A 22,974-nucleotide genomic window follows, 5' to 3' on the forward strand; every position below is an offset into this window, starting at 1 on the left:
CCACAAGAAAGGTTTGTGGGGTTTGTTGGTTTTTTTTTGTTTTTTTTTTTTTTTAATTAATTCATATTCTGTGCCATATATGTCCTCAATCTTCTTCTGTGGTAGAAGAAGTCATACGAAACTGTTTTAAATAGGACAAGTTAATTTGATGTATGTTTATGAGAAAATAACTTTTCCTTACATGTGTCTGTTTAAGAGGTATTGTGTAGTACTGGAGAAATTCTACTACTAATGAGATTATTTGGAAAAGATAGCTGGCATTCAAGGACATTCCATATCAGGAAGTAGTACTAAATAAGAACATCTTTGGACTTTCTAGAAATCTCTGGGGTGTCTTCTGTAATATCCGATGCTTTTTAATGCAAGAATAAGGGAAGAATTTCTTCCATAGAATGAAGGATCTGTTAATTCCCAAATAGATTACATATAAAATAATATAAAAATGTGGAACATGAAATCTATTGTCAGATCTCTCTGCTTATTGAGGCCTTTAGGAGGAGGTCACCTGCAGCTCTGCTGAAGCATCAGACTTAATTTCCTGTGTTTGGGTTCTCTCCCTACCCACCAACTACAAGGAGAATTTTCCAGTCCTTTCACAAGGTGAAATACTTCATGGTCTTTTCTTGAAGCTGGGTCCATGTCCTTGATGTTAAGCTGCTTGTTCAAATCAGTGTTTTGTATAATTCCTTGCCTTTCTTTCATTTGAGGAGTCTCTGCAATCTATACAAATTATAATCTCTCAGATGTATAGACTTTCACAGTTTCTAATGAATGCAGTGTAGAACAACTGTCTGTGTATCCAGCCCTTCACACTGTTGTCATATTTCTAAGGTAACATTTATAAACATGCATAAGGAATTCCATACAACCAAACAGATTAGAGAGGACTTCCCTAATGATTGTGATGAGAAAGGGCTTATCCAGGATACTTTTTATGTCAGTTTAAGCTAGGGGAGTCTTGCTATACCAGTTTACTTGGGACAACTGTATTTATTTGTGTGAAAATTTGTTTCTTGTTACTGCTTTTAACTTCTCTGATTCCTCCCAGTACGGAACAGGTTTATAGCATTTAAGGGTTGTTTTATGGGGGACAGAAATGAAACAAAATTACCACCAACATTACCAACAACAACAAAACACATAAAAAGACAGAAGAAGCTTTGTTAAGGTACAATGAATCTAACTGTATTTAAGTTTTTGCTAATTTGAATTCTCATGAAGTCAAGAGTTTTCATTGCAGTTTTCATATTTTCCAAGTAATCCCAACACATAGATTGACAACATCAGATTTGTGCACAAGTGTAACATTTCTTCAGAGGAGAGGTGTTTCCTTCCATCAATCACCAGATTTGTCCACCTTTTTTCTTAGGATAAAAAAAAGCTTCACTTGGGTTAAGGAACAAATGCATTCCACTATAGGATTTAGAAATTCAAACAAAATACTAGTGGTTTCTTAAAATAGGTATTATTACAAGAATGTCACTTGTTCCTGAGTTGATTTTGATGACATTATGAAGAAAAACCATTAGTCCTTAAATTCGTTAAGCAGGGGTCACTGAGGCTGGTAAGAAGCTCCAGAACAACAGGAAAATGTTTGTACAAGGGCACCAGCTGATGTGTGAATGCAGGGGTGTGATACTGTGATAGCAGCTTACTCAACCTCCCTGGTCTTGTGGCTGCTCCCAAACTTCCATGTGTGTCAGGTTAACCACTGTGAGGTCAGCAGTTAGATGTTGTTTGTACAGTTGTACATTGTTTTCATAGAAAATACGTATAAAATCCATGTATAGGAGGAGGAGGTATTCCTGGTGAATACAGGCATGGAATAGGTGTGCAACAACTTTATGATCTAAAAGGTGAGTGTGCTTCAGAGATGCCAGAATACCTCCAGAGGCTGTTAAATGAAATCCTCTAGGTATTGAAATGTTCCATGCAAGCCTGTTTACTCTTTGACATAGCATATCAGTGCTTTTGTGTAAGAGAAGGAATTGATTATTATTTGCATATAAGCTTGTCTAAAAATTTCTTTTGTGAATTATTTTTTATTTTTCTTCTGCTTTGGAAGTTTCTTTAAAAGTAAAATAAAATGAACCAATATCAAAACAGTCTTAGTAATCCTGACAGGAAGGAGCTAGAGTTTGGACATTTAAAGAAGAAAAAACTAAACCAAACCAACTTTTGAAAAGTTGAAATAATTAATCTCTTTTATTTCAATCTGCTGTCATGTGGGAGTGGAAGAGCTTAGGTGTGTCTCCACATCTGGCAATAATAATTGATCATTTTTAGCTGGCCTGAATCTTTTAGGAGTCTAAAATATTCAGTTAAAGCATTACTCCATTCATAAGTGATGTTCTGACAAGTTAAAAACAACCCATGGTTCTATAAATGGAAAAGAACAGAAAGTATCAATCTCAATCTCTGAATAGCTCCTGTTTCCACTCTTTTGGAGTGTTTGCTTTGTCTGAGAATCCAGTCTGATCAAAGAAGAGCTTTCTTAGCAGCAGTGCCTTAGAAATAGTTTTAAAGCATACAGCATATATGCCATCAGAGAGCCTGTGCTCTGCTGGGATCTGAATACAATCTCTACCCAATTTATAAACTGTGAGTTTGAGAGGGAAAATGTGCCCTTTAGCTTTGGACAACTTCTGGAGCAGTTAGGAAGTTCGTTGACTAAGGAGACTGAACATTATTGCCTCTTCATCCATTTAGAGCCTTTCACAAAAGCAAGACTGCTTGAAACTCAAACCTTTTCTAAATGCTGTCTGAATGAGACCATTTTCTCGTCAAGTCATGCAATTAAAGTAAGACTGCTCAAATGAGGTAGAGACTCCACATGCTAGGTGAACTTCATCCCAACTGTGTACAGCTCAACAGTTCAGGCAAAAGCTTGGTTCTCTAAAGAATTACAAGCAGAAGTCTGTTTCTATTTCAGGTTTATCCAGTTGCAGTAAATTATATCTTCAATATTCTATAAATCAATATCTGTTGCATCCTGTGTAAGAATTTGGTGTCAGTTTCTGACAGCTTAAGCAGCATCTATGTTTCTTTGTAGACTTTTCCCACTGCCTTTGTGAGTTTATTACCATTTAGCCAGGCACATTCTTTGAATGCAGTATCAACTTTTGGTGTTCAGTACCAGTAAAATGGTTATTCATTCTTATGCAGGTAACTCTTGGTGTTCTTCCTTCTTTGCTCCAAAAACTGTATGCCATGAAGGGAGAATTCAAGACTTCTTAGATATATGGAAGAAACTTAATTGCTACAACAAAGCAAACTACCTCTCCCTTGTATTAAGTAGCAGTTTTGTCAGACTCAATAGGCAAGGTCTAGTTGGAAATACACCCTCAGCTGGCCTTCATCTCTAAAGGCAATTCATCCAGGGTGTCCCTGTGCACTGTTTACCCTGGTGCTGCTTGCTTTCTGGAGCCAGAAGCCTCCTTTTCCAAAGTTTTTATGGATTTCTAAATAAATCGTGATACACACTAGTTTTTTGACTCTGGGTTCTTGTTTCTGTTTAGCTTTTCAATGTTCCCGCCGTGGAGGAGAGTTGAAGATTTCTGTGCGCAGTGATGGAAGAATTGACATTGCGGGGCAAACTGCTATTGTGCTAAAAGGAAACCTGACTTTCTGAAAGAACAGGCACTAATCTCCCTCTTCTCTCACTAATCACTAATGACTAATTTTTATGTTACTCTGATTATGTTCATTTTATTTCAGCTCTAGGCAGTGAATGACTACTGTTCTCAAAAGTCTTTGATTACTCATTGGCCATTTAAAAAAAGTGCTTGAAAGTACTCACTTCTGATCTTCAAGATCCTTGGTATTCTTCACTACCATCTTGCCACTTCCTATGTACACTGACCAATGAAAATGTTCAACTACAGCTATCTGGTTTTCTGCTTTTAAATTATTCTTCTCTCCATTTCCAAACTCCATGTCAAAATCCCTTACTACTTCCTGGATTAAACTGTAAGCATCTGTTTGGTAATCAAGCTTTTCCCATACAGATAATTTTTCATGAAATCTGAACTAATTTAAAAATATATATATATTTTTCAGCTATATATGGAAATGCTGGTCATGTTCATTAACTTACTTGAATTAAAATATATAAAAATGTAAATGGTTTATAAATGTGCCTTGTGGTTCTCTTTTATGAACAGTATTTTTCGAAGTTGAATGGTATTGTCTTTGATCATAGCACTGCTGCTTAGTAAATACCTTTAAAAGTTCAGAAGAAAGATTTAACAGATTGACCTTGTGATGCACATAAAGCTGATTAAGATCTGAAAGAAAACTTTATTGGTTACAGCAATGTATTTTTCATTTATTGGTTACAACAATTATTTTTCAAAACCTGAAAATTTTCTCCTAAACTGGAAGTTTCTTCTATGATCTTCATGAAGTGTAGTGCTCCAGATTTTGTCATCATGATGTGGTCTTTCACTGGATTTGTAAGGAATATGGAACTTTCAGTTACTGTAGCTAAAACTGTTTTCCCTTTCAAGTTACCACTCTCTTAAGCTTTGCTTTACTTCTTTGTGATATTTCAGGGTGATATGTTTTGAATTCAGAAGACAGTCTAATACTATGGGAACAGTTGGATGTCATGCCATTAGAAATCATCAGGAACTTAGTTGTGCCAAGTTCCCTTTTTTCCATTTATTTTGAATTTGATCAGAACTTGTTAGTTACATCTTACTTAAGTCCAAGTATCTGGACAAGTGAGAGTGTGAGAATCTTAATTTAAATAGAAAGTTCCATCTCCTGCAGCTACAAAGAACATACAAAAAATGTGATTTAAGTGCACTACTCAGCTCACGGGGTAGGTGGCAAGCAAAAGGAGTCTCCAAATGAAATGCACGTTCTCCTGTATTCAGTCTTGCTGAAGTTGGTGGAGCTGCAGTAGGATTTATAAACACGGACTCGTGATCAGGTGCAGATCACAGCTGTGGTGGCAGCACGGCTGCTTTGGCAGCTTTGGCCCTGGCCTCCTCTCCCCACAGCTCAGATTGTTCCCTGGCTGCAGGGGACGTGCACCTTCTGGAGCAGCAGTGCTGCTGCATTTCATTCTTCCTGCTGGCTTAGGCAAAAACTGAATCTGACCCATAATCAGAGAGGCTTGTGGAAAAAAGCCTTCCTTAGGAGTATAAGTGAACTAAAGAACCAGTTATTGTTCACCCATCCTCATTTAACAAATAGGCAGTACAATAATTTCTTTTACTCAAGAGGACTAATAATGAACAAGGCCCATACATTTCAAAGATACTTGTTAGCTAAATTTCCTGACCAAATGAATATCTTTGCTGCCTAAAGCATTTTTAAAATTGTTTACTACTACTTTGTCTCTATTTCTTTTCAGGATGGAAAAATCACCAGAGCTCAGGTGGGAGGCTATGCAGTAATGTGTTTGTAATCAACATATTAGTTAATCAGCCATGATTTATTAATGATGAATTAATTATACCTGATTGTGCAGTTCTGCTGCCTAAATGAATGTTTAAAGGAGTTATTTTATTAATCATTATTGTCTAATTGCAGACATTTACAGAAATATTGCTAATTAAACATGCAACCATATGCAAAACAAGTAAGGCTGTTGAGAGTGGAAAGAAAAAGAGCACTTATTTTCTGAGGAGCAACTTTATTCTCATGAAATATTGTGTAGCTGACCTGGTGAGCCTGATTATTCACTAAGACTTATTTTAATATATTGCACATGTTCACTTAACAGTAAAGGAAGTCAGTTGTGATAAATTTTGTCTTCCGACCTAAAAAATAGGTTGCAAACTTAAAGTAATATTATTTAGAACTTGTTTCACATCATTTTGCAAAGGATTTGTTTATGGTGCAGAAGATTTGGAGAACTGTTTTGTGCTGCTCTCGTAATTAAGACCGGTGGCATAGAGATGTGTTGAACCAAGAGCAAATTGCATGAAGGGAAATACAATTCCAAAAATTCCTGTGCACTCGAGTGTTATGTATTGTGAGAGTGTCCAGCAGAAGCTTCAGGACACTGTAAGGTTGGAGTAAATTTGTGGCTAGATCCAACAGCCCAGACATGAACATTTAAATGCCCTTTTGCTTATTTTGCTTCTTTGCGTGTTCCTCTGCAGAGGCACAGCTCATGTGGTGTTTGGGAGGAAAGCCCATAGCCTTGAGAAAGGAAGCAAAACAGGAAACTTTAGTGAGCAACAGAAACCGTACAAATTTATTGATATGGAAATGAATGTAGAGCTAAAAGGGATGTAAAGAAAATGGGAATAATTTAATAAGCCATTTTAACAGGTTTGCTTAAAGGAGTCATGAAAATACTTTCTATTTCTTTTGCATTATTTAGATGAGAATAGACAGAAAACATACATTAAAAGTTGTTATTAAATTTGGAAAGTTTTGCAAGAAGAGGAGATTAAGGACTTCATGAATGTGCACACAGCAAGAGGTCATAGAAAGTAGCCATGTGTTCCATGAGAGATGGAAAGGGAAATTAGCAACAGATGAGGCAGTTATTTCTGGGAAAGGAAAGATTTCTTTGTCTCAGTATTCATCAGAGTGACAGGGAAAGATGCTGGGAACGGAGGGAACCTTCCCAGAAGTAAAATAAAAAAAAAAAAAAAAAACCTAAATTAAAATAAAGGGTGATGCATGGTCAGGTAAAAATTAAATTAGTTCAATTAAAAACTGAAAAACCTGCCAATTAAGCATATTTTATTCTCACATTCATTTTTTCCCCCAAGGATTAAATCTGTCTTGAAATTAATTAAGAGACTTGAACAAAAACACAGAACAAGGGATTTTTCTCAATTGCCGAGTCACTGTCCTTTTATTTCCTGACATTTACTGCAAACCATAAATAAGAATTTCCAAAGAATAGGCAAGTGGAAGAACTAAACCGAGGATATGACCAGATAGTCAATAGTGTGTATGGGTTTTTTTTCCTATGAAGTTGGTTTTAGACTAAGACATTTAGATTTAATGTCTGAAGCAGAATATGAAAAAAATAAACATTTCTAACTCTATTGGTTTCTTCAGTGAGATGTGTACTTTGACTTGGGTTTTGCCTTACTGATTGGGAAAGAAGGATATTCCTTGGGTTTTAATGCTGTGATTCATATTAAGCCCAAGGTTTATTCACATTGCAGCATTCTGTGACTTTTTTGGTGATACACCCAAACCAGGAAACTGCTTTCCCATATATCATTTTTGTCCTGGTAAGGTAAAATACATTAGGCAAACTCAAGGAAAATTCCTCAGAACATTTGTAGGATTGTGAAGAGGCAGAGGTTTTAAGGAGCTGAAGGAGGTGTGTGAGGAGCAGGAGGTGTAATGTCTGTGTGGAGGCTGGAATGTGAGCACCTTGCAAAGACACTTTGGATAATGTGGGAGTCAGGCTGTGAGATGCTGGGCCTGAGAAGAGATAATGTGACAAGAGGTTGTAGTAGAGCTGGAGCAAGGTTTGAGGTGCAGCAAAGCCAAGAACCTGAGTTTGAATTAGATATATTCTTTACTGACCTTTGCTGTGCTTTGGAGCCAAACCAGAGTGCCCATCCTACCAAGGTGGGAAATTCCAGCTGGAATTCTTGAACTTTTTTCTGTTTTGGAAAGCTTTCTTTCTCCATAATTAGTTATGGCTGTAAGCAAAAATAAATTAGAATCTTCATGACTAGAATAATTTCAGTCACCCTTATTTGGGAAGAATCGGCTCATTTCTGAACAATATAATTCTGTTTTAAGAACAGACTTTTGAGCTTTTTTTTGTTTACATGTAGCAGCTTTCTAAAGATGTGTCTGGTTGACTTCCATACTGAACATCACAGTCACTTTCCCTAACTGTTTTTTTAAGGATTATGGGCATTAAAACTTTACAAAACCTTTCAGCAGTCAGTTAATAGCAAAAATTAACAAAATACCCTCTTAATAATAAACTGCAGGCACTTTTAAATAAAGTTACAATTTCAGCAGAAAAAAAAAAAAGTAGATTAAAAGGAAACACCTGCTCCTGTAAATTACTATGCTGCAGGTACCAACCCAGGAGACTCTGCAGATGGTTCTGTATTTGCAAACCTGACCTCACCACCCCTTCATCAATCTCTCACCGATTGATTCTCTCCAGAGCAGAACACACCATATCCCATGGTACTAGAAGACACCTTTGAATTAAATTAGTTCCAGACAGAATTGCAGTTAATTGGTATTTCTGTTTCATTTTGGAAGTTCTTAACAAAGGATTTGATTGTCTTATCAGGCACTAGCACTGACTGAAGAACAGTACAGCCAGTTCCAGGAAGAGCTCCAAAGGGAACTGTACTTTAGAAGGTGGTATTTTCTACATTCCTGCCTGATTAGGAGCATGGATTAAATTGTGCTATGCCCCAGGATTTTGAGATGGGCAAAAACAAAGTGGGATCTTGATTCTTAGAACAGTACAATATTAATTTATTGCTTCTGTTAGGCTTTCCTGCCAGCCAAGGAAAAGTAGGAGATGTCTTAAGTTCTGTGTGTTTGTTTCCTCTCCTCAATTGTTTCAGGCATCTTGTTCTTTTAATGAGACCTGGCACTGATTATGCCAGTCTTTTCTTAACTAGGAGAAATTTCCTTACATGGTTCTTCCAACTGGGCCTGTGCAAAGGCCTTGTACAATTTATTGAAACTCTCTTGCTTTGGGGGAGGAAACATTAACACCCTGTCTGGAAAACAGCCTTGTTTGAAAAAAGTAGAGACAAGTTCATGTGCCTGTCCAGTCATACATACATGTTCCTGTTTTGTCATCCATATTTCTCAAAAGTTTTCCTAGTGTTTGACTTCAAAAGCATCTCTAATTCTTCAAACCGATAGCAATTTCATCGGAGGCACATTTTTCAGTGAGTCTGAATTACACAAGTATAATTATTACTGTGCTCAGATGTTTTTTTTTTAGATTGTAGGGAAATAAAAAGTAATACATATCTTTTTGCTTCTCAATTATACGTGAATAAGGTCAGCTGCAACAGAAATAGAGCTGCCTTCCTGCATTTTCTGTAGGAATTAAAGTCCATGAGTAGTTGACATAAACCATGATGTATGCAATTAAATGATTGTGTAATTTATTTTGTATGGAATGAAGGAAACTTGTATAACTGCAGTGGCAGAAAATATTTCTGAAAAAAATTATTAGAACTCTTAGTTTGAAATTTACACTGTGATAATAATTAAGTTCCACTACTATAATAATTGACTTTTCCATCCTTGAGTTTGTAGAATTTAGAAGAAAACTCCACTGAAATCTGATAGAATGCTGACTTTCAAGGCTCTTGAAATCCTGAAATAATAAGGAACAATTAGCTTCATGGGAGAAAAAAGCAAATACCTAGCTTTTAGATATCAAATGTTCAGTCCTTTTGATGTGTATATGGAGTGCAGTAAGATTTTTGCTCTCCTAGCTATGGCTTATCACTGTATTGTATTGTACCTGATGGGAAACATTGTCCTTTGTGCATTCTGAGCCAGCATTAACTATTAGCAGGCACGACATTAAGTGTTTCTTTATTCACAACTGCCTTTCCTGGTAGCTTTTACAATACACCCGTCACATCCAATTCGTTAGAGCTCACAAATGTGACACTTGGGAGAGCTGAAAATCTGAAACATCAAATGTTACCATGTGCCTAACTAGAACGTCTTAATCTTTTAGAATTGCCTTGCTTTTGATGGGGAAACCTCTGTGGCGTCCTGCTGTCCATCCAGACAAAAGAGCAGATGTGGAATATGAGTGTGTGCGTGGGCACTCAGCTGTCTGGGCAGGGTGCAGAGCAAGAGAGCTCCAAGAGTTCCTCCTAATTTGGAAAGCAGTAATTGCAACATCAGCCCTTAGTATAAACGTTTACTTAAAGTGATTGAGGATTACTTAATTTGCATAAGTTAAATTATAAAGTAAAACTCTAATGGTAAAGTACAATAAAATTGAAGTGAGATCTATATATATAGATTGTATATTTTAAATGTGTGTGTATATGTATATATATATACCAATTTGTTTTAAGGTTTCCTTTTCTTTTACTCTTATACTTGATCCTTGCCGTTTTTGTGTAAGTTTCAAATTTCAGCAGATAAATATAACCTTACTATAGAGGGGTTTTTTAAAAAGCAAGTAAAACTGGGCTTATGGAAAATGTAAAGATTGAACACACATCCTCCCAGCTGAGGTGAAGACTATGCTTTCATGAACAAGGCTCTGCTTTCATGAACTTTGTAATTCACAGCATTATGCACTGCAGTCCTGGACAACAAACCTTATGGCTGTTTTTGCCTGTGGATGCTGGATTAGTCCCATTTGCTGCAGTAGGATTACAGAAACACATGAAGTTAAGCATAAATTGGAAATTAGTATAAAGAACATCAAATTAGAATTCTCATTTTCTTTCATAATGGGATTTTTGTGAGACTTCATTGCTTAACATTCTAAAACATTTTCATGGAATATTTATGTGACAATTCTTAAATATTTCTAAAAGAAAAGAAACTGAATCTGCAGCAGTGTATTTTAAAATATAGTATAACCGTATGGACATACAATATTTAAAATGCCATAAGAGTGGATTTTTGATTTACATAACTGAATACATGAACTCTGAATTATATATATCAAAAGCATTTGATCTATTATTTAAATAATTTCACTGGTTAGATATATATTATTCTGCATTTAAATAATTTAACTGATTATATGTATTCTATATGTATTTTATAGATATATATTTAAATAGGAGTGCCTAGAAGAAGGCACTTAGCTGAGAAACTGGAATTGAAAGCATTTTGCTAGATCTGTTATTGAGAGAATTCTTCTCTCTCATTTTTATGAACACTTGACAGTTCAGATCCTTGAAAATGTTACTGAAAATGCTTTCACTTCTTATTTGTACGTATTTCCTTGGTGGTTATATTTACATTCTGTATTTCTCGAATGCAAAAGTGAAAGTTAAGAAAGCTTCCAAATAAATATGTGGGCTGCATGTCTCTTACCCCAGAAATGCTCATGTGAAGTGCTCTGGAAACTGATAGGAAGTATATTTATGTAACTGTTTTGCAAATATATAAAGTGAAGGATAATCGACAAAAGTCTCATTTGTGTAACAGCTTTGACCCATTAGGGGCTTTTAAATCATGCATCACTGACTTCGGGGTTGCTCTTGTCAAGCTACTTACAGATCCTAGTTAAATCAAGCATTTCGTATTTTTGCCCTCATTCACTTTTGTTTACCAGCAGGAGACAAAATATTTAATTAGTTTTGGGGCATTTATAATCTCCTCTGGGCCAGCTCCAGCCACAAAGCTGGACGCCACTCCTGAGTTAATTCCAGCCAGGCTGGCCCCTCCACTCCAACATATGGGTAACCTCTGAGCCTTTAGCAAAAGTTGCAACTGAACTATGAGAGGGGTGGGACCTCCCCGCTGGGAAAACACTGCCACAAAGCAGAAAGGGGCCAGCGTCACCAGTGCAGGTCAAGGCAACACTTAGACCAAACAGCATCTGGCAAACTGTGCCACGTAGAAATCAATGAGAAGCAGGGCACTGGGTAGTAATTTAATGCCTGTTTACACAAGAAAATAACTCCTGAAGTGAAAAATGATTTTATGAAAAGCTTACAACATCTTTTGGCATCACTCTCTCCATTTTTCCTTGTAGTTTTATTACTCAGTAAACTATAGCACGGTCCATACATGATTCTGTTTTGAGCAAGCAACATTAACTATAACATTAATAATGTTTTTGGGAGATGAGTAGTTTTGACAGTCTTCTTTCTAATTGGCTAGGAGCAAGCTGTATAACTATAATTCATTTCCAAGGTGCATTACATTCTCTTCTCCATGTTACAAGAATCAGTCAGAGGGCTTCAAAAAAAATAAAACAAAGTTCCTGATCTTAGGGACTTTGTGTTCCTGCCACTGCAAACTGTTGCAGCTCAGTCCACTTGAAACCTTCCCATGTTTTATTATTGTCACTTTCTATTCCTGCCTGTATCCCTGCTTATATCTCATCTTGTGGCCCTTGTTTTTCCCCATTCTCTTTTATCACTTTTCTCTTTTTCCCTGAAATTCCAGGTGCTGCTGGCTAATATTGTAAAGAGACTGCCATTCAATTCAGTGAGATTACTTAGGGCTGAATATTGAATATACTCAGGTCTTTAGAGGTTCATGGCATTTAGAGAGTATATTTTATCCCACACAGAGCTTCTTCCTTGTGTACTTTTCGGCTTCTCAAAAAGGAGACCATTCTCTACTGGCTTTTGTTTTTTTGTCTACTTGTCAGGAAGTATTTCTGTTTTCAACAATTTCAACACTATATTTTCATCCCTAAACTACCTTGTATTGTTCTGCACATTCATTATTTCTGTACTTGGAGTGAAGCAGGTTGAAAAGTCTTTACTGTATAGAAACTAACACTTATTTCCAAGTCTCCTTGGGTTTTGTGGCAAAAGTTGCAGGGAAGATGTCAGCTTCAGTCTGAGATCTTTATGCCTTTTGATAGAGAATAGACAGCAGAGAGTGACTTTTCACTATAGGAAAGAATTGAGAAAGCCAATGTTTTTGGAGGCAGGAATAAAAAGGTGAATGTTCAGAGTGACTGTCATTGGTCCTGTCCTCTAGACAGTTGGCATGTAAGGGAAAAAACCTCACTAGAAGTGAGATGGACTAGCTGTTCATGTCTGGGGAGAGAAATGGTGCTTTTACTCAGGGAGTAAAAATTATGTAGTAATGTTTTAATAAAATAGGATGTAATTCAGTAATAAAATGCTGCAATTTTTTTTCCTACTTTTGAAATACACCAAACTCCTGGTTTGACCAAAATCTGCGTATGCAAGCAGTTTCTTTGTTTGCTTGATTGTAAGTAAGATTTTTTCTGATGAGGTATTTGGGAAACTCAGTGGGAGCACATTCTTACACTCCTTTGATACCATGACACACCTTTTATATCTTCCTTTCTCTGCTCCTCTTTTTCCCCTCGAGAGTAAACAGAAAGCTCCACTCCTGTAACAGCTCTCTCTTCTATAGGCTGTGATTAAGTCAGTTCATTGCCAGACTAAAGTCTGTAGATACTGTATGAACAGGTTTAGTTCTCCCATGTATCAGGAATACAATCCCCAGCGATTAAGAGAAAAAGGGTTATAAGAAAATAAAAAGGGGTTGTGTTTTCCCACCTTGATATTTGATGATCTTCAACAGCTGGGGAGAGTCTTATAGGAAATTAGTATGGAAATTAATAATGGAACAGAATTATCTCTCAGCATAGTTACCCATTCAGTTTCTATTTTTAGGACTTTTTATAGGCTTTCTACTCAATAAAAAAAAAAAAAATAAAGGCTAACTTGTGAATGGTCTTGATATTTTTTTAATGTAGAGCAAATGAAATTGAGGGTTTTTTTAAGCAGTGACTGCAATAATGTTGATGTATTTCTTGTGCTTCTGATGTCATAGCAAATAGATAATTTAAGAGTAACTTACTACAGTGTAAGAAAGATTGTTGTCTTGCAAGGTTGGTGTGGGGAACTGACTCAATCTATGACCTCCCATGCTGGTGTTTGGGAGGAAGCAGCTCCTAGGGATAGAAAATCCCTAACACCACATAACCCAGCAAAAGGCTGACCTGTCAGCAGGTAAAATGTAATAAAAAGTCATACTTTCTGCTTGAGGCTGTCTGACCATGTTTTTTGATTAAAGAAGGACACAGCTGATTTCCTATTAAAAGCTTTTGGTTCATCCATTCTTTGCAGCAAGCTTGGGATTTTTGGTTTTGTTTCATTTGTAGCAGTGGTGTTGCTTCAGTGTCGAACATCCCATTAAATTTAGCCACTTTTATGAAGTTCTAAACACAAGTGCACACATCTTAGTACACAGGCAGACTCATAAACAGTTGGGCTTTGGCTGTTGCCATCTCTGTAGAGCAGTTTGGAACAGACATCTCTGGTCTGAGGCTAAAAGGACCAACTGGAGATTCTCCTCTTTGGAGGGCAGTGGGCACGGGGGTAAACATGAGAACTCCCAGCTCTGTAACCTCAAAGATCCCCTTGTATTTTCCAGAGGTGACTGTGATACACAGGTGTGAGGAGTGGGCAGAGTGATAACTGGATCAGAAACACCTGGAAAAGTTAGAGAAGGGAGAGGGGCCAGAAGAGAGAGAGGGATTAAGGTAAGATCCTCAGAACTAAGAGGTAAACAATCTCTGGAGAATTACTTCAGAATCTGGTGCTGAACCCAAAAGTCTTGAGTTTATAATTCCTTCTGCTGTGAGGAAATGTGGTCAAAACAGCTGATGAATTATATCCTGACCATCTACTTAATCTTTTCAATCCTGAGGTATCTGAGCTATGAAAAGATAATAATTTATCACTTGTGCTGCTAATTACCCTGTTAGAGGTTTTATAGAACAGGTTAGGAAAATGTCTATCAGAGATCATAAAACCAGTAATTCCTGTCTGGAATTAGAAGGATAAAGTAGATTCCTTCCCTCATCTGGTTTATTGTTCAGAGCATGCATAGTACTTTTAATAATTCTCAAGCTATATAGTAATGGAAGGTCTTCACTTGAGGACTCTTGTCTTATTGAAACTGAGTACATAGGAAAATAAAAAGAAACTGAACTATATCTTAAATAAATGGGTTCTGCTCTTGCCTGTGTCAGAATGTCTATGTAATGCTTAACAAGTATATGTAACTTTTTAAAATTCATACTGCCCAGTGGTACTGGAGATAGTGCTGATCGAGTTAATTCGCAGCTCAAAGATGAATAGAGAGTCAGTATTTCACCCAGACTAGTGGGTTCAGCTGTAGAACAAAGCAGCCAAGCTTCCTTGCACGGTTCTGCCAGAGCTGTGAACGTTGTGCCAGGTTGCCATGTGTGCCCTGGTCTGTTGTGTCTGTAGGTTCCCTTGTGAAAAACATCAGGACAGCTTTTGCAAATAGCTGAGCACGTGCAGATGCAGTTGACCTTGATAGATAACTGCATTTTTAAGCACATGACGTGTATATAATACTTGGAAAATCCACTAGCTTTGTAATATGTTCGAGTTTTTTGCTGCTCTAGTGGTGCAGCGGGTTGCAGTATCATTCTAGGTGGAGGCTACTTCATGATCTATCCTGTGTGTGGGTATACAAAGGTACATAATGTAACTAAATTCAGTATGTAATGTAGGTGAGAAACGGTTACGCGTTCAAGACATGTTCCTCTAGTTACATGGTAAAAGGACTCCTTTCTCCTTTTTGGGAAAGGTTTTTAAAGAGGTTTCTGACTTCCTGTTGTAAAAGCATGCCTTCAAACAAAGTTATGCTTGAAAGGGTGTTCTGCAGGATCCCTGGGGAATGCTCTGCTTTTTGAGCCTCACCTGAGAGAGGTGAGAAGGATAATGTGGAACAGAAGAGAAGTGGGTGAATTGAGGGTAGTAACTGCAGGGTAGTATGGCAGATCCTGAAGTGTAGTTGGGACAGTTACTTGAGCTGCTAGAAGGAAGAGCTCAGCCCAGAGAGACTGAAGAGGAATGTGAACTATTCTAAGCACTTTAGAGGAAAAGGTGTCCAGTACCAGTGTGGGAAGCTCGGGGTGAAATGACTGCAGACTCCTCCTGCATCTGTAGATTGTTATTCCTTTTCCAGTATTAGTTACTAATTGTCCCTCCAAGATACAACATTCTCTAGTGGATTGTTGGTTTTGGATAGTTCTGTAGCTGTGACACGGAAAAGAGTGCAAATAACCAGGGCAGGAAAAGAAGTGATTCTGCACACCATGGATTTCTAGTCTGCCTTGTGAGCTGAGTCAAATGTTACAAGAAATTGGGCCCTTAAGGATGGCCATATTTTGGTAGTTACCCACCTGCTCTTAATTAGGCAGCGTACAGCATGCCATTCTTTCTGCTTTGCTCAGGGTAAACGACAGTGGTGAGGAGTCTTGAGGCTTTCAGAAAGGATCTAACTGAGAGGAGATAGTTCTGGCTAGAGGGGAGAGGTAAGATTCTTGTTTTGATACATTACTTGTATGTGTTTTTATACATACAGGTAGAGAAAGTAGAGAGGAATTAGACTTTAACCAGAAATATTGCTTTCATTTCATTTTAAATTTAGTATCAGGTCCCAGTCAATCCCCACTAAAAGTAATAAAAGTAATTAGATTGTGTTTTCCATAGTAGTACACGTTCATATCTTAGTGGGTGCTGCACTAATTGCATCTGAGTTTTTAACCTGAATACGTAGCAGACAATTTTGAATGTGTGTATGTATGTAGTCATAAATCCAGAAACTAGCTAATTTCTTTAATGGATTGAAGCTCTCCTTTATTTTCCTAAAATTAGTGGTGACTTCAAGTTGCTAAAGTAATCTGGTTTATGACTGAACTAGCATTCTTATCTGTCTTTTGTTTTTCTCTGAGAGAAACATAATATTTTGGTTAATGATACTGGTTTTGAATTAAAATATGACTCAGGAATAATGCTGTGAGCATCATGGAGTAGCACTAAATCGGTACCTGCGTAGTCAGAGAATCAAAGATTGAAATTTGAGCAACTGGGTAGACACGGAACTTCTTTCTGGTGATTTTGGTGTTTTTCTGCCTTGAGATTATGAGGAGAAAAAAGAGTAAAAGGGATTTTTTTTTGAGAAATGTTTGATGCACAAAACCCATGAAACTAATATAAGTCGGGATTTAAGAAAAGGTTTCAGCACCACAGCAATTTATCACATCAGGATATAGTAATATCTTTTAAAATATTGATAATAATTAAAAATATTTCCAGTAGTAATATATATGAGGAATTATTAAAAGTAAAGAGAGGAGGGAATAAGATTATGTAAGAACTAATTAAGACAAGCTGAAATATAGAGGAAATCAAATTGAGTGAAGGAAACCTGTGAAAACTTCAACTGATACCCTTTCTCTTATTCACTGAACAATAAAGCAGGTGATTTTTTAGGTTGAGGTAACATTATCATAAGGTAATACAATGGGGTTATGCAAATGAACTAGATTGTGTGAATAAGACCTTGATAAGTTTTGTATTTTGCTTTCATAAAGCAGGAACTTTACAAGATTTTAAGTGATGAAAAACAGGTATTTTGATCAGCCAGCATTTTTTAGCTTTGCCTACGAGCTATAAAATCGTGTTATTAGTTTGTTATTAGTCTAAATGGATCTGGGCTCTTGTCCTGTGGTTTGGTAGTAAATCATTTAAGCTGAAGTTACAGCGTGTTCAGTAGGAGAGATAAATCACAGCTTCTCTCCTGAGATTACAGCAGTATGTTAGTCAAAGTATGGTAATGATGGTGAATCAATTAGGAAGGGAAAATTAACAGCACTGCTGTGTACTGGGTTACTGTGCATTAGTGAAGCAAAATGCAAAGTTTCTGAAGCACTGTGATTTTCAATATATTTGAAGTCTTCATTGTAATTTATACTGGCAGGACATACTAAGTTAAAAAAAGAACACTGGTGCCAAGTGAAAAAATACAGTACTCTGTTTTAAAGGGAAGCTTTTCATATTTATGGCATGATGTTAGCATCACTCTTAAGATGAAAAGTGATTAATTACCTGAATTGAGTAACAGATATTTTGTAAGAACACACATGAATACACAGTATTTATTAACTTACAGAATACCATAATTCTCTGATGTTCTTTTGCATGAAGAATCATTTGATATTCATTGTAAGAGACAGAGGGTTTAACTAACAAACTTATTTGGGATAGAAGGCTGCAGGAGCACTAAAATATGCTTTAGCAATAGCATGAAGATCAGATGTGGATTTTCTTTACTGCACATGCGGTACTTCCCACGGAGCATCTTCAGAAACAGAAATCTCACAAGTTCTAATTGCTGATCCTTTAGGGAAAGACATATGTGTCTGTGGGGTTTTTTAAGGGAGCTGTTCTCACACAGATAATCAGAAAGTGGCATTTTAGCGTGTGGTAGTAGCTCTTTATCTCTGGAGAATAGGTCAGCGCACACAGATAGCCAAGTTGAACATTTCTAATGAAACATGACGAAGTTGCACTTCTTTAAAAATTGAAGAAGTGGCATACATTTTGATAATGGAATAATGGAGGCTCCCTACCCCAGCTATCATCTCTGTTCATGATCATTAGGATGCAGAATATTAAGAGCAGAGCAACTGGGCGTAACAGCCGACGTCCAACATCTGTCATGCTGGAGTCCATTAGTGTTCAATTGCATCCTATTGTTTTTGGATTATTCAACCTCATTTCATTGTCATTGCTTTTGCTAGGGATTAATCAGCTGTTTACAACTATGCCAAGTTTTGGAGTCATAGTGAAAACAATTGAGCTATAGTTCTAAATAAATATACAGTATTCAGTCTCTAATGAAAAAAGTTACTAATTTATGAATGCTGGTAACAATTTAATTAAGTTTGAAATCAATACAGATAATAAATCATTGTGTGGCAGGATTTTTTTTCCTGTTTGTGTACATCATAAAAAGATCATGTGATATTTCCTTGTAAGTTTATGTAGTTATGATTTTAGTACAATGCAAGTACAGTAAAAGAAAGATATTTTAGTTATGGGGCGTGGGTATATTGTGGCTCCTCTGGCATTACAGTTGGTAGCAGAATTGATTCCTTGCTGCCAGCAAACAGATTTGTTTTTCACATCCTCTTTTATTCTTGTCACTTATTTAGAGATATTACTAAAAACACACCTTTAATTCACATCAAATACACATACATCCTTGAACAGGATATATTAAAAAGGGCAGTTTTCAGGTGATTAATATACTTACATGTTTTTGTGTATAACTATAATAACCCGTCTAAATAGTTTTGCAGTTATTAGGTAAATCCATAGTTACATTTTAAGTGTTTAAATATGTTTAAATTATTTTATAACTTTGAGTTTGCTGGCAGGGAAATATATAATCCCCTTTTTTCTCAAGATACTACTCTGGTTGCAATGTTGTGTACTTCATACAATATTAAAATTGTGACTGCTGGAGGGTTTCTAAAAATTTAAATTTATTTATTTTGGTACCATATGTACAAACCAGTGGTATTCTTAGTATCTTTTAGCTCTTTAGGCCATGTATCTTTTAGCTCCTTCTCTTGTTTCATTAATGCAGTTATTCTTCTGTCCTCAATACTTAGCCAGAATTTTCACGTGTTTTAATGTACAAATACTACAATGCACAGAGATTTTTTTTTTTTCCTGAGTTGCAACAGATTATCCATTGAAAGGGTCTTTTGCTTAACTGCCCAGAGTCTTGTGGGGCCAGCCAGACACTACTCCAGATGGCAAGTTGTTAGGGCTGGACAGAATGGCTTCGGAAGACTTCTCACCAGATGAAGGCTGCAATGTTGGGATTTTACTGTTTGGCTTTTTTTTCCCCTGTAGTTCCCAGGGTGGGAAGGTGCTGGGATGGCAGCAGTGTGCCGCCCACCCACCTGCTACCACCTGTTCATCTCTTGCAGTTTCTATAAAGCCTCGAGTTGTCCGCTCGACACAATCGTTGCTGGCCGGCAGAGCCAAGCAAAATCTCTCTTAGGAAGTCACGGCTGCAGAGCGCAACCCTTCACCATCACAAAATCCTCTCCTCAACTGAATCAGGACTTCTCTCATTTGAAACAGCCATTTGGAGCTGTTGTGCCTTTAATCCAGTAAGATCCTTCTTGGATTCAACAGACTGTTTTCTTCAGTAGCATAGGTTTTGAGAATGGATATTTCATTGTTTTCTCTCTCTCTTAGAGATTAAAGAATCTAAAAGAATGAAAGCGTAAGACATAAAAATGCTTCATCCTTTCTTTCAACGATAAGAAACGATTTTCAGACATTTCCAGAAGAACTTTTATTTTATTATATTTATTTTTTTAGAACCCAAGAAAAATACTCCATCATTTATATGGGAAGCAGATTCAAGCGGTACGAGGGTTACTCCACGAGTGCTTTCCTTACCACTTTTTTGAAAGCGAATTTTTGCTGGGTGATTTTTGTGCGTGTGAAAGTGAAGCTGCATCGAATATGAAAACCTGTAAATCCAGTCCCCTGGACCCAGTTGTGGAGCCAGACTCGCAGTGCAGAAGCGGAGCAGGCTGTGTTGTGAAGTGCAGCTCGGAAAGGATGGAGAACGCTGCCAAGAGGAGGCTGGCTGCCAATGCCCGCGAGAGGAGGCGCATGCAGGGACTGAACACGGCCTTCGATCGCTTGAGAAAGGTGGTTCCGCAGTGGGGGCAGGATAAGAAACTGTCCAAGTATGAGACCCTGCAGATGGCTCTGAGCTACATCATGGCTCTGACCAGGATCCTTGCTGAAGCTGAGAGGTTCAGTACTGAGCGAGAGTGGCTCAGCCTGCACTGTGAGCACTTCCCTGGAGACAGCTGCCACCACTACCCGGCACAGAAACCCACGGCGGACGGCAATCCTTACACACAGAGGGTGTTCAGCTACCACCCCGAGCACTTCCAGATAGCTAATTAGAACTTGTTGCCAGCTAAGAGTATGCAGCAGGCCAGATGTGTAATTTAATAATTAGCAAGAGTTAATCTGCTTGACTAAGGTAATATTGGCATTATAATAGCTCATTCTTGTTTGCGTCTTATAGTCATTTGGCAAAATAATTTTGCTCTGAGAACATAAAGTCAAAAGGCATTTAAAATGAATTAATTTATTTAATGCTGGTGGAAATTATACTTTTAATTTGAAATATTTCTGACAGTTGTTTCCTAGTTTATCTAGTGTATTTAATGCTTTAACTAAAGAAGTTTTGGAGGTTTTTTTTACTGTGATGAATCATGACAGTATTTCTACAGATCATGGGACAAGTTGACCCATGGTGTAACTAAATAGAATAGCACCATAAATGAACCTTATTCCATATTTTTCTTTTTATGTCAGCTTTAAAGTTGTTCTTTAGTGTCTTTTTGCATAAATGGTTCACATGGAAAAAGTTTTATAATGTATTGGAGTTCTAGTCCTCAGAGAACTAACTTTCTTAAACTTTGTAAGTTTGACATATGGGTTCCAAAGTTGTGTAGGTTTGCTTTAATCCAATTTATGGTGTCTCTTGTATGCTCAAAAAAGAGCTGGTTTCATGGAAGGAATGTTTTATTTTCAGTGATTGTAAAAACACGTGTGATTGTATACCATAAATGAGAACGCTTGTGTGAAAATAGTCTAAGCTTCTAGATTATTGTCGGCTTTAAATGATGGGATTTTATTTTTTAATCTTATGTTATCTGGAAAACAATAACAGATTTTGTAAATCTTAAATAAAGTGTTTCATATGCAATGTCCTCACCAAATACCTGAAATTCCTGCTCTAGGAATTACTTACTAGTGGATTTTCTACCCCAAATGTTACACAACTTCTATCACAATCCTGGCAGTTTAATGTGCTGAAGAAACAACCAGCAATTATATTTTCTTCCCAGTTACAGCGAGGAGTGTATTTTATGTGCAAATTTGGGGAAGGAACGATGGAGTATTTTTGCAGAGCAGTTGAGTTCAGTTTCAGCCCTGGTGATGTGCTGAGTGGCCTTTTGTTTACTTGCACTTTCACTTGTAGGGGACAGAGGGGTCCGGGGAGAAAAGGCAGAAGAGGAAAGGAGGTTGGGAAGATGGAAACACGAGGGGAGGAAGCAGACGTGGGGGAAGCAGACGTGGTTGTAGCAGGGTGCAGCGTCTGCGGCAGCAGCTCAGCTGTCGGTGCCTGGCATGGTGGCAGCGGACTGTGGAGCTGAAGGGTGTCACCCTGATTCTTAAGATTTTCTAAAGCCTTCTGAGTTTACATTCTGTTGGAGAACTTTCCCACACAATTTCTGTAAACAACATATTGTTTACATTCTTTTATGGGGCTGGACAAACTTGATGTACTAGTGGTTTGTCCAATGTCTTTGGAGAGGTGGCCCATTCACTCTCCAATCCAATGTCACCTTTGGGAAAGTATAAATGTCGGAGTCAGAGAATAAACTTTCTTCTTTACCTTGCAAATAGCAGGTGGCTCACGTCGTGCTTTCATGTGTCCTATAGCGACAGAAGGGTGCTGCTGCTGAGGGGAGATTCCAGAGAAAAGGCCTCCCTGGTGTTAGCCCAGAGAGAAGGAGACAAGCTGCTGTCCCACAGCAGCTGCTGGTGGATTTCCAGCAGGGAAGGCTTGCAGGTTCCCTGCTGGCTGCTGCCATGCCTCATAGTTTAGGATTCTTTCAAATGACAAATGAATAGCTTTGATAGGAGTTATTTTCGACAATTAAGCAGCTTTCAGAGGAGAACAAAGGCACGAAGAGGAACTAAGCCGTGTTTGGGGGGAGAGGGACTGCTTTAGGAGCCGTTCAGAGCAGAGTCTGCCCTCCCTGTGTGTCTGTCCCTCGCTAGGGTTCCACCCTGGTCACTGTTCAGGCTCCTGCCTCCCCTGCCCTGCGAGCGGCACGGTGCCTGCCACGGAGGATGGCTTCCAGGCTGGCTTAAACACACTGTGTATTCCGAGCAAGTCTCTCCTTTAAACACTGGCATTCAGGAATGCATTTCTAAATGCATCTTTAGCCTCTTTAAAGGTGATGAATAGTGTTAGTTATTAAAATGTGGGCTTTCTCTTTGTGTGAATTACGTTAGATCTTTATCGGCAAGCAGAAAGTGGACTCGGCCTCAGTGATATGAAGTCATGTTGTTCAGACAGTAGAAATTAATTGTTGTCCATCATATAGTCAAGTTAATACTGTGTGAATGTTACTTACCATTAAGTGGCATGTTTATGTATGTGATAACAATGAATACAGTTCTTAATTAAATAATGTGCTCTCTTACCCTAATGTGTTAGCTGTAAACCTCAGGTAGATACTGTCTCACCTGCACTGCTAACAGCAGTGGGTTTTCCATACTGAAACAGGAATTGCATGCAAATAAGTAATGTGATTATATGATACAGAAAGCTTGCCTAAAGCTGAGGTGCAAAGGGGAATACAGTAGAACAGGATAAATGCCAGGGTAGAGTGCAAGAACACTATTGATG

General features: G+C 37.6%; 2 protein-coding genes across 5 annotated transcripts in view; both read left to right on the forward strand.

The window, feature by feature from the left end:
• PBLD (phenazine biosynthesis like protein domain containing) overlaps positions 1-22,974 on the forward strand; it is a 61,911-nt gene that overhangs the window by 9,221 nt on the left and 29,716 nt on the right. For 2 of the 4 annotated variants that reach the window (XM_021529053.3, XM_021529051.3), the window contains exon 9: positions 3,519-4,123. The exons of 1 other annotated variant lie outside the window; for it this stretch is intronic. In XM_021529053.3, coding sequence (XP_021384728.1) covers positions 3,519-3,631 — 113 coding nt within the window. In that variant the 3' untranslated portion in view covers positions 3,632-4,123. Of the gene's footprint in view, positions 1-486; positions 521-3,518; positions 4,124-22,974 lie in introns of those variants that run through there. One more of the 4 variants, XM_021529052.3, reaches the window with a different exon arrangement.
• Positions 19,886-20,447, forward strand: ATOH7 (atonal bHLH transcription factor 7). Its single transcript, XM_021529121.2, has one exon. It carries the CDS (start codon positions 19,992-19,994, stop codon positions 20,445-20,447), a length of 456 nt encoding a protein of 151 aa, XP_021384796.1. The 5' UTR covers positions 19,886-19,991.

The sequence above is a fragment of the Lonchura striata genome, chromosome 7 (genome assembly GCF_046129695.1).
Source record: "Lonchura striata isolate bLonStr1 chromosome 7, bLonStr1.mat, whole genome shotgun sequence".
Taxonomy (NCBI): domain Eukaryota; kingdom Metazoa; phylum Chordata; class Aves; order Passeriformes; family Estrildidae; genus Lonchura; species Lonchura striata.